The sequence below is a fragment of the Podarcis filfolensis genome (assembly GCF_964270895.1).
Source record: "Podarcis filfolensis genome assembly, chromosome: 8".
In the NCBI taxonomy this organism is placed as follows: Eukaryota; Metazoa; Chordata; class Lepidosauria; order Squamata; family Lacertidae; genus Podarcis; species Podarcis filfolensis.
The window spans coordinates 61363591-61375902 of NC_139611.1; the positions used below are offsets into that span (position 1 = coordinate 61363591).

Below are 12312 nucleotides of genomic sequence, written 5' to 3' on the forward strand. Positions count from 1 at the left end.
GATTTGCATTTCACATTACTGCCTGCAAAAATCATGCCAATGTAAATATTGTTTGTAAGTCACTTTGGGTTGCCTTGGGCAATCTAAAGCGACTAGCAAATTCAATAAATAATACAGTGGTACCTCGCAAGACGAATGCCTCGTAAGACAAAAACTCGCAAGACGAAAGAGTTTTTCGTTTTTTGAGTTGCTTCGCAAGACGAATTTCCCTATGGGCTTGCTTCGCAAGATGAAAAATTCGCAAGACGAAAAAACTCGCAGAATGAATTAATTTCGTCTTGCGAGGTACCACTGTAATAGTAATTATTATATTTTCACTCCTCGTCTTTAGAGCAAGCCTGTTCTTTGATCACCACTGTGAAAAACAGGTTTTCAAGCTGACCAGGACAGCTAAGGACTGACCCAGAGGCCACTGTATGCACAGGGAGGCCTCACGAGAAAAGTGGCAGTGCCACAAACATTGACACCAACAGTGCTTTTGGTTAGACTTTAAATTCTAACAAACTCTAATTTGAATATTTGTTTCTTAAAAACAAATAGAATTCAAACCAGGTAGGAGGATATCCTGAGCCATTTTCCTTGGGGGCATTGTACTACTTCTAACACCAACAAAGTTCAGTGTCGGTAGACCTAAACTACACAGTCAATTCCTGAATTTCATTTGGGTCATGTGATCTGGATTTGGCACGTTTGCACAAATGATAGTCCCCGATGTGGACATCTGGTGGCACTGGAGTCCAGACAGGCATGCTGGGTGGACAGAATGTGGCACCTGCTCCCCTTCAAACTTAGGAGGATGCATCATCCATTTGGCCTTTTGTTTTCTATTGAGGGCAGCAGTGTATTTTACTTGATTTTAAATTTACTACTGGTAACACACATTCCTGGTTATCAAAGACATATGTAAAATCTCCACATTTCAAGTACTCCAAGATTACTCAGTTACAAGACAAGAAAGTCCAGTCTTTCGTCCTCTGGCTTTTGCAACCACACAAGAAATCCAAAAGCAATTTCTGTAGCTACCGTTTGATGAATTTGCACCATAACAATGGACGGAAAGCAGCGCTTACAAATCCTTACCTTGCTCCTAGCAGAGCTCAGTACCAAGGGTTCCCAACACTTGGGCATAGTGAAGTGAGAGAGATTTGACTCCAACTGAGATTTAATAATAAAAGTCTAAAAATCAGAGACTGTAAGAGGAGCAAGATATTATGTATGCAGCAGAAAGCAACTGCCACTTTGAGCAATTGGTTACAAGAGGAACCTTTATCTGCCACACAAAATATCCTAGGCATGTTTCCCATGAAGGAAAAGAAGCCCCACATTGCAAATGAGTTCTTCTTTGGAAGATGAAACAGAAACACAGTTCTGATGACGAGGTACAGGGTTCCTTTTTCCATGGCTCAAATCCGCTGGCAGTAGAGTTCATACAAGCTGTCAGCCAACTTCTCTGTCTCCTCAAAAGATTCACAGCTATACTTCCAGCTTTGGGGCACCTGCTCTTCCCCATAATACGCCCCAGCAATTGCCCCAGCCATTGTAGCAATGGTGTCTGTATCCCCACCCAATGAGATGCAGTAGACAATGGTCCGTTGCAGACTGTTGAAGTCCTCAGGGATATCTGGGTGAGACTCCATGCAGCGCAGAAAGGAATAGATAGCAGTGGGGACAGAGCGCAGGGCTGCAATGTCATTGCCTGACAAAAGAATTAATTCCCTTTAGCAAGCAACAGCACATGCATCTAGCCTTCCACCATAAACTCTCATTATATTCAGTACAAAGTGATTACTATAGAAACGTGTATGTGTGTGTACCCATACCGTTATATACATGACCATTATGCCTCACATAAATCCACAAACATGTTATGCTGGCTATAAACACATCCTAGTGTGCACCTCCAAGATCAGATACTTGGAATTGTGGCTACTCTGAATGCTGAAGTTGCATTTCTGCCTATCAACAGGTAGTTCCCAAAAGCCCTAACCATTAAAAACTCATGTGTATGTATGTGTTTAAGCTATTTATACCGCAACTTTCATAACATCCTATGAAAATTTCCAACAGCCAAGTAAGCACTGTGTGAAGATAATTTGTCTTAAACCTCCCACAATTCATCCACTCTCTCACACACAATTGAGCAAATATTTTACTATTCTATCTACTTCCTCCCCAATGCTGATGATTTAAATAAACCACATGCTTGAATTTTACAATTCTACAGATTAGTGTTTTACTGTTTTCTGGTCACAAAATGGGAGTCCATGCCTTGTGCTCAATATTGTACATACCTAATTCTGACACCACATCTGATTTTGACACGGTGCTCTGCTCCAAAAATTCTTTGATCTTCTTTAGACGCTTTGAATATGGCAACTCCTCATAGCCCAGCCTGGAGATGAGAGACTGGGTTGAGGCATGTGCTTCAAAGGGGGGAAGGGTATGCTGCCCCCTTGTGTTACAGCCAAGTATAAATGTAAGCCTGCCCTCAGATGGCTATTACTTACATTCGTGCATCCGCAACAGACTTGTCATCTGCTTCCACTTCCTCCATGTGGCCTATCAGCTGCTCCACGAACTTCTCCCGATTCAACTCTACAGCCTGTAGAGCGTAGTGAACTGCCAAAGCCTGCAGTATGGCTCCATTATAGCCCAAGGAATTGGAGTGGGTCAATTCAGCACTCAATTTGGCAAACTGCAGAAGCAGAATACATTGTTGTAAAAATTAAGCCTGAAGAAGGGTGCATGTCTTACCTGCCTAGCATCTTCTTTGACAGATGCTGGCAACAAATGTTGTAGGAAGCAGTGACAAAGCAGTCTAAGGACTCCCTTGCCTTTCTGACTTACCCACAGTATCAATATATGCAGTTGAACCTAAGGTAAGGCAACCCTGCTAGACCAGGCCACTATCCGAAGCTGAATGTGAGAAAATTCAGAACAGATTAGACAAACTCATGGAGGATATAGCTGTCAGTGGCTTCTAGCTATTAAGCAGTATGCCTCTGAATACCAGTTGCTGGGGAACAAATTAGAAATGTTCTGCTCAGGTCCTGCTTATGGGCTTTCCTTAAGGACCACTATGAGGACAGGAATGATGTTGGACTAAATGGCCCTTTAGCCAGATGCAGCATGGCTCTTATGTTCTTAGCCTGTCTCCACAGTGGCTGACCCAATGCTTTCAGAAAGCCCACCAGCAGTACATGAAAGCACTACCCCCACCCTTGTTGTTCCTCAGCAACTCCTTATTCAGAGGAATTTTGTCTCTGAATCTGGTGGTAGTTATTAGTGGACTTACTTTCCTTGAATCTGTTTCATCATTTTTTACAAGCCATATAAATAAATGGCCATCACCATAGCTTCTGGCAACAAATTATAAAAATCCTGAATGAACTTTTCTAAACTTCTCTGATATCACAACACGAAAAGAATTCTCTTCAATCTGTTCTGATACTGCTCCTTAGTCCGATGCTGCTACCACCCTGCCTAAGACTTTTTGCATGTTGCAACATGACTCTTCTCAATGTAATGACCGCACAGTACATGTGAGGGGAACTGTTACACACACACACACCATTCACTGACAAGTCCCTGAGAGCTCCCACCAACACTACTATAACAGTAGGCACAACTGCAGCAACTTCCTAAGATATTGGCACCACAATGTGCAGGACCAAATCCTGTAACTCTTATCTGACATCCCACAAGCACGGCAACCAGCAAATGGCTGCATTGGAGAGATTATGGGGGGTGATATTGTTGGATTGCTCCTTACAGAGTTTATGCAAATATTACAAAAACATTGGCCCATGCAGATATGAGACTGTTGCATATTTCGGCTAATTAAACCAACATATTATTATTTATTTATCTGTCACCTAATATGCAAATTACATGCACAAGTAAAAAGCGCCATCCAGTTTAATGAAGCAATACACACACACACAAAAACAAACAAACATGCACACCCAGAAACAGCAGTAACCATCATACATGTCAACGTGGCACTGGAAAGATGTTAATGCCAGCACTTGGTGGGTCTCACTGGAGACAGCATTCCATACACACAGATATTTCCATCCAGCCTAGGACAATGTTTGTGATGCGCTTTTATTGTTATGTAGTCAGCATTATTTCAGCAGGCTACGTATAAGAAATCAACAAACCTTCTTTACGTCTTGAACGTTAGAGTAAGCTAGTGAAATGCCTGCTACTCTCATGGCACCACCATTCCCATAGGAGCCTTTCCCATTAAACTGCTGTCTTGCTGGCTCAAACACATCTCTGCATTTTGGGCGGAGAAGTTTCTTGAATACAGTAATCACACTGGCACCATAGGTCCGGTCAGGGTCTTTCTTGTATTCTTCAGCAAACCTGCAGGGAGACTATGTTGAAATGCAACTCCACTTACATTCTGTGAGCTATCACTGGACAGCTGCTAATATGAAAAAAGAATAGTGCCTAGTTGGTCTAGTTAGCAGGGTGAATTTGGAGGATATATTTATTTCATTTATAAATTGCTTCCCATGAAACATCCCAAAGCAATTTACCAATAAGAAAACCAATAAGAAAACACATATAAATACAATTTCTAGGCCAATGAAGATAAGACTACATAAGAACATAAGAATAGCAACCTATTCTCACAGTGGCCAACCAGATGTCTGTGGGAAACCAGCGAGCAAAATATGAACACAAGAGCACACTCCCCTCCTATGGTTTCCAGCAACTGGTATTTGGAAGTATTGCTGCCTCCTACTGGAAAGGCAGAGCACGGACATCATGGCTAATAGCCACTAATAGTCCTTGCCTCCACAAATTACCGTATTTTTTGCACCATAACACTCACTTTTTTCCTCCTAGAAAGTAAGGGGAAATGTCTGTGCATGTTATGGAGGGAATGCCTATGGGTGGCATGCCTACGGATTTTCCTCCTCTAAAAAGTATGTGCGTGCTATGGCCGGGTGCGTGTTATAGAGCGAAAAATACGGTAATTGGTCTACTCCTCTTTCAGCAAACCTGACTACCGCACTGGTCTCTCCTAACTTTAGATCATATATGAACAAGTTAAAAAGCACAGGTCCCAATGCCAATCAGGGGGACTGGGATAAAAAATTCCACCTAAAAGGCTTGTTGGAAAAGGAAAGTCTTCTACATGTGCCAATAGGTGAACAATAAGTACAGTGCCTGATTGCCCGGCAGTGGCAAAGTGGGTGAATTAACTGATCATGCTACTTAATCAAGTTAAAGTTCGCAACTCTATTTCACACAGGACGTAGATTCTTCTCAAGCCCTCTTCAACAGTATCTTAGGGGCTCTGTCCCTGTGTGTTTAGGAAATACATGCAAAGAAGCACCCTAGACGTTGCCAAACATGCACATCTCTGTAGTGGAAACAATCAGATAAGAATAAAGGAAACTCTGGGAAGCTTTTCTTTTCCTTGCCTAACACAAGAAAGGAGGTCTGAGAAATTCCTCAAAACCTGGGAAGAGAAATGCCTACATAAACTCTCCCCCCTTTTCCCACCACGCCACACAAAAAGCCTCCAGGACATTTCATTTTTGTTAAAAACCGGTATGGTTGGGTAAGCATGCAGGAAACTCTACACAAAGATGCCTTAAGTTGCATTCATATACTGAGAGCTAAGTCCCAATGAACAGGGTAGATTTTACTTCTGAGTAAATCTGCACAGGATCATTGCCTTGTCTTTTTAAATTTTCAAAAAACAATGTGAATGTGCAAGTTCCCACTCCCTTGGAAGCAGTTGAGAAGTGTTTTAGGATACAGAAAGGAATGAATAATCATCAAAATAAAAAAGGACAGAGTCCATTTCAATGATTTCTTTGTCAAACCCATCAGTCCATCCAGCCCATTACTGTGAACTATGACTGGTTGCACCTGTCCAGGATCTCAAGCTGAGAGAGATTTTCCACACCTACTCTTCAAGATCTCTTGTAACTACAGCACCCTCCTTACCTCTTTGCCATATCCACTTCATCAAAGTCCTGCTTGGCTAGTAGTGACCTCACTATCGAGTGAGTCATAGCTGTGTCATCACTGTAGAAGTGGATTCCTACAAGGTAGACAGTGCAGAAATGTCAGCATACGATGCATAGACTACAAAGCATGTGGATGTGTGCTGAGTGTGTTCTTTTCCCTTTCCTCTTTCCCCTCAATAAAAATTTGGGAAGAGTAGTTAACTGATAAAGAGGTATTAGGCAATCCCAGAGGGAAGGAGGTCACTCTGTACATGTTCAGAGAACTTCACCCATTCCTGAGTTCAGCATAATCTTAGCATTCAAAACACACACAAGTGGGGCTCAGATAAAACCTTCATTTGGTGGGAAAAAGAGATACCAGAGCTCACAACCAGACACTCCCTGTCTGCAGTTATAATACTGGCACTGTGCAATATCAACAACAATAATAAACCAACATCTTATTAACATGATATGGCAAAATTAGGTTATTTCCATGGCAATAGTCAACAGAAGAATTTCCAGAGCATAATGTTTTTTCATTACACCAAAGGCTCACCAATTTGCCATTGTAACTATTTTGCTTTAGGTAATTGTCAGCTGACTGTTCATTTTGCATTTTATTATCCTTTGCTCCAGATCCCTGCCACAATATGCGCATAGGTCTTTTTAGTGTCTCCACCCAGATTATGGAACAAATAAAAGTGTTCCATAATCTGGGTGGAGACGCTAAAAAGACCTAATTTTCATATTATGTATAATACACACTTTATTATTATTATTATTAAATAATGATGTTTGAATTTGTATTCCACCCTTTCCCCCAAAGCAGCCCCTCATTGTTATTTTCTGCTTACTGAGGACCTTTTTATTTTATGAGGTAAACAATTGTTTTTATGTGCTAAATGTGGCTGCCACTCTCTCTTTTTGTCATTGTTTTATGGAATCGTAATGCTGTAAGCCACGCTGAAGGAACTGTTTTTACTCTAAAAGGGTGGGATGTACAAGTTTTCATAAATACGTATGCTTGCCAATTTAGGATTAAATCTCATACACCTGCTGAAGCAGACTGTTGTCATCGAGAGCTTATGCTCTAATAAAGTACAGTCATACTTCGGGTTGAATATGCTTCAGGTTGAGCGTTTTTGGGTTGCGTTCTGCGGTGACCCGGAAGTAACGGAGCACGTTACTTCCAGGTTTCGCCACTCGTGCATGCGCAGACGCTCAAAATGACGTCATGCACATGCGCAGAAGCGGCAAATTGCGACCCGCACACACACAGACATGGGTTGCGTTCACTTCAAGATGCGAACGGGGCTCCGGAACGGTTCCCGTTCGCATCCAGAGTCACCACTGTAGTTCCATTAGTGCAAGGATTTCCATTTGCACAGTGGAACTTCCTCTCCTCTCCTCATGCACTCCTCAAATTTGCTAAGGGAAACCCAGAATAAATTTAAGTTTCAGAGAAAGGGAGGACATGTTTTGTTCCACAGCCAAAAGTTCCTGCACTAATGGAACTACTTGATACTGCCCTCAGTCAATAAAGACTCTTGTGGGATCTTACTCTTCTAGCATAAGAAGAAAGCATTTTTAAAACAATTTATATCCCTTTCACTGTAAAAAGAATGCTCAGAGCAGCTGACAAGCAGGGACGGCCCACTCATGAGGCAAGGTGAGGTGACCACGTTGGGTGGCAGGATCCACAGGGGCAGCAGATCCAGCATCCAAGGAACAAATCACCTGCTGCTGCCACCAGAGTGTTAAAAATTCCCAAGGAGCCAGGTGCATTTTGCAACTAGCACGGGTCCAATTACAACCACATGGAGATCTCTGGATGCCAGGTTAGCAAATGACATTCCATATAGCTGGTCCCTCTAGCTTTCTTAAGAGGATAAGATGAAGAACTTATTTATTGCATTTTTATCTCACCTTTTTCTCCAAGGAGTACATGGTTCAGTTAATCCCTACAATGACCCTGTGAGGTAGGTTAAGTGGCTGTGACTGGCCCAAGGTCACCCAGTGAGCTTCATGACTGAGTGGGGATTTGAACCCTGATCTTCCAGGTCCTAGGATGACACTGTAACCCCAACACCACACTGGCTTCCTAGAGTACTTCTGCTATGGGGCAGCTATATAAATTAAGTAGGTAAATAAATGGGGAAAACAAAATGTCACATAGAAGGATTGGAAATATTTTCATTGAAGCTTGAATTTGTTTTATTCTGGATCATTTTATTTGATGTTTTAATGTGTTATAAACTGCTTTGAGATTTTTTCTTTAAAATACAAAGTGGTATAGAAATGAAATTATTATTAATAACAACAACAACAATAATAATAAATCTCATGGGGGGAAATGGAACCTAGACATTCTGTTGTGGCAACTGCAACCTATGCTTAAGGTGTCATTTGGAGGTTAGTGTACAGTGGTACCTCTGGTTGCGGACAGGATCCGTTCCGGAGCTCTGGTTGGATCCCGAGGTTTCCGCACCTGGAGGGACCACTTCTGCGCATGCGCGCGGGGCGAAACCCAGAAAAATACTTCCAGGATTGCCGCGTTCGCATCCTGAAGGATATGCAACCGGAGGTGTGCGTATCCAGAGGTATCACTGTATATATCTGAGTTTCTAACACTGCTTCCACAGTGGCCGCTCTCCCCAATGCCATCTTTACATCCCAGTGACCAGGAGATGTGGCTTGTATCCTCCCATCCCTCTGGAGAAAATGGCAAGGGCTGCCTCTGGGGTCTCCTGGAGTCTGCACCCACCTGGCATGATTCAGAGTGGGGCTCTTCCCCGCCTTTGATTCCCACCTCAACCAGCAGGGAAGGCTGCTTTGATTCCCCACCCCCACCCCACATTGTCCCTGATGTAGATCTTTACTCACCCAAATCTTCCCTATGTGGATCCGTATAACCCCCTTGTTCCTGGTGCAAATCTTCACACTCCCTTTCTTCCCTGGCTGGGGAGGATGTTTTGTGGTTCGCCTCAGGTGCCAACCTGTCTTGGGCCAGCCGTTCTGACAAGGCATTAAAAAGAACCAAAATAAAATAACCAAAATAAAAGCACCCGAGTGTTTGTTCATCACCCTTCGGATTCCATGCCCCGAATCTGTACAGTGACCATACACAGAGCCAGGAAGCCATTTCTTTAAAAGTTTCCATCAGAAATAAATTCACTTGTCGTCCTCTGCACCCTCAGGCTTGGCTTTCCAAGGTCTCTCTCTCTCACACACACACTCTTGGGTGCTTCCCACCCAACCTGTTTGCTGATTTTGACGACGCAGAGAATCCTACTTAATGAGGATTCACTCCTATTTGTCTTGGGAGCAGGCCAGGCGTCGTTGGGTCAAATCATTCGTTTGCCTTCCCCTTACTGCAAAACAAAAAAACCCCGACCCTTTCGAGAAAGCGGGCTTGTTGAGTAAGACCTCCAAAAAGCCAGCTTCAACTGCGCGAGTTGAATTTGCGGCCTCTGGAGGCAGCCCCTAGCAAGGGGAGCTTCGCAAGGAAGGGCTGATAATCCCACGGCACGAAGTCTTCCTCTCGTGACTGCCCACCGTTTACCGTGGAGAAAATGTCACAGCCCCGACTACACACCGAGGCGTGAGCCGCCCGGACCCCTCGGGAATAAATGTATGAGGGGGGCGGGGAAGGGTCGCTTGCCCCAAATAAATTGGGGGCTCTCCCTCCCCCACACTCCCCCACACCCCCCGAAAAGGAAGGGCCGCCTCCCTCACCCCTGAGGGTCACCACCTGCTGAGGTAAAAGCGGCCCAGCTGATTCCGGAGGCGGCCGAGCCTCCCCAGCCCCTCCTACTTTTACCTTTCTCGGGCGGCTGAAGCGAGCGCACGAAGCGCAGCAGCTCCGCCAAGTTGACCGTCTCGAAAGCTTCGAAGCCGCCGCCCAAGCAGTCGCCCAGCAGCGCTCCGAGCAGGCAGCCTCGGAACCGGCTTCGGCTCAGCACAGAAGCCGCGGCAGCCCCACCGCTCCCCGCCGCCGCCATCTTGGCTCCTTTCGTTCGAGGCGGGAAGAGCGGCGCCCGGCGGCCACGTGCCGCCCCCGCGCGGCTGCAATGGACCCGCTTAGCCGCCGCCGACGGGAGGAGGTGGTCGCCGCTTTCGCCGTCCCGTTGCCCTTGTGAAAAAACAGCATTTCGTGTCTCGTTGAGTTTTTCCCTCAGCCGCTCTTTGTTTAGGCAGAGAACGGGGCGGTGTAGGGCATAGCAACAAAACGAAACAAAAGACGGAAGAGATCTGAACAATAGAATCGACCGCAGGCAAATGTAAAAACCCCATTTGAAAATGCCTGGGCAAGCCTAGCATTGTTACAGCACAGCATCAAGAAGAAGAAGAAGAAGAACTATTTCTTCTCTTATTCTAATTAAATAAAAACAAATCTCTTTCTGGAGTAGCGAAATTCCACCGCGGAATAGCTTTGTATACTAAGAAGGGCATGCACAGGACACACCTATCATTTTGTGTCTTGGAGTTGCAACCCTACAGGTGTTTTACCTGACCTAGGGGATGTGGGGTGTCAGCTACTTTAATAGGAAAAGGGTTTTTTAAAATCTATATTGGCACCTCACATCACTGATGCATTAGGTCACCAGCACCATCAGAGAAGTGCTACCTCTGGAGTTAACTTGGCCAGAATCTTAAGCATGTTGTGCCCAGACATGGGCTCCAAATGTAATTTCACTTCTTGGCTTCCTGCAAAACCAGGTAGCAGATTTTAGGTGCCGTTTATGAGCGCAATGTGGGAGAGAAAGACAATTAGATCTGACCTGTAGCAGGCACAATTCCAAGGAAGTTATCCTGCGCAAGCCTTACCAAAATATTGTACTTATTTCCCAGTAAATTGTGTTCTGTATGGGAGATTCCAGATGAGATGTTTATTGAGCATTCATCTGGATACATTCACACCAAAGTGATACAACCAGCTAGCGGTTATCTTACACTTCCCATTTGTCATTTTTCTGTCAATTTTCATATTAGACTTCCTGTGATTAGAAAAGTGATGGGATATTTGCACATGTGCAGGATAAGAACCCTTTGTCTGTGTGTGCAAATTAATTATCCCGCAAGAAGCAAGAGAGTGCACCATTTGGAGTCTTTTGCCTTTATAGAGGCAAAAGTTTCTACATACACTCACACATGCCTTGCTGTCCTCAGTCCTAACAAGCAAGGTGTATTATTAGAGTTACAGCAATGCCAAAACATTTTACACATGTGTCAGTCAGGAGTGTGGTCATGGGAGAGTTTCAAGGGCCACACAGTTGCCTTGAGCACTGCATTTGATCCCTGGCTTGGATCAAACGTACTTCGCCAAACCTTTATTAGGCGTTACAAGTATAGGCCATCATAAAACAACCATATATAAAAATTTAAAATATATACAAATAAACAGCCATGTAAAATATATAATGGGGAGGATTTTCATTGGGATTTCTTCCCGCTAAAACTCAGCCACCCTTGCAGTTACTTCTGGGTTCATGTCAGGCAGATACAATCCGATATTTTCATTTTGCCATGATGTTACACTACCCAAAAAAGGGAATAGCACGCGTTTGCATAACTTGTTAGTAGAAAAGGATATGTTCTATAGTGTCCGGCACATTCAAAGAACATCCACAATGTCTTAAACCACAGAGCCTAGGACTTGCCGATCAGAAGGTCGGTGGTTCGAATCCCTGTGACGGGGTGAGCTCCCGTTGCTCGGTCCCTGCTCCTGCCTACCTAGCAGTTCAAAAGCATGTCAAAGTACAAGTAGATAAATAGGTACTGCTCTGGTGGGAAGGTAACGGCCTTTCCGTGCGCTGCTCTGGTTCGCCAGAAACGGCTTAGTCATGCTGGCCACATGACCCGGAAGCTGTACACAGGCTCCCTCAGCCAAAAAAGCAAGATGAGCGCCGCAACCCCAGAGTCATCCATGACTGGACCTAATAGTCAGGGGTCTCTTTACCTTTACCTACAGTGTCTGGCATATTCAAAGAACATCCACAATATCTTATCATTTCTGGGGATGTTTAAATATCTGCCCTTGACAACAGCTGAGGGGGAAACGTTTGGTCGGGCTAACATAAAGGCCATGCGTTGGGCTGGAATTATTAATTTTGAGATATCTGTTGTATTTAAACCAGGCATAGGCAAACTCAGCCCTCCAGATGTTTTGAGACTACAATTCCCATCATCCCTGACCACTAGTCCTGTTAGCTAATGTTGATAGGAGTTGTAGTCCCAAAACATCTGGAGGGTGATTGCCTATGCCTGATTTAAAACATAGAACTTGGGTTCCCCACCAAATTTAAAGAGATGCAAAAATCAAAGCATGAAAGTA

General features: G+C 44.2%; 1 protein-coding gene across 1 annotated transcript; it reads right to left on the reverse strand.

Annotated features, from left to right (window-relative positions):
• Positions 1 to 1247: 1247 nt before the first annotated feature.
• On the reverse strand, positions 1248 to 10013 carry ADPRS (ADP-ribosylserine hydrolase). The gene is made up of 7 exons (XM_083625579.1): positions 9799 to 10013; positions 8862 to 8993; positions 5974 to 6070; positions 4164 to 4371; positions 2508 to 2695; positions 2292 to 2392; positions 1248 to 1696 (listed from the first exon to the last, which is right to left on the reverse strand). The coding sequence occupies exons 1-7, from the start codon at positions 9977 to 9979 to the stop codon at positions 1404 to 1406; spliced, it is 1200 nt and encodes a 399-aa protein (XP_083481705.1). The 5' UTR covers positions 9980 to 10013; the 3' UTR covers positions 1248 to 1403.
• Positions 10014 to 12312: the final 2299 nt, after the last annotated feature.

Bases quoted from the DNA above. Each gene is read 5' to 3' on its own strand.
- ADPRS (XM_083625579.1), bottom strand. From the start codon at position 9,979: ATGGCGGCGGCGGGGAGCGGTGGGGCTGCCGCGGCTTCTGTGCTGAGC. The intron at 8,994-9,798 runs GTAAAAGTAGGA...ATGCCTTGTCAG, and splicing joins GCTTCAGCCGCCCGAGAAAG to AACGGCTGGCCCAAGACAGG. The intron at 2,393-2,507 runs GTAAGTAATAGC...TCTCATCTCCAG, and splicing joins TCTGTTGCGGATGCACGAAT to GCTGGGCTATGAGGAGTTGC.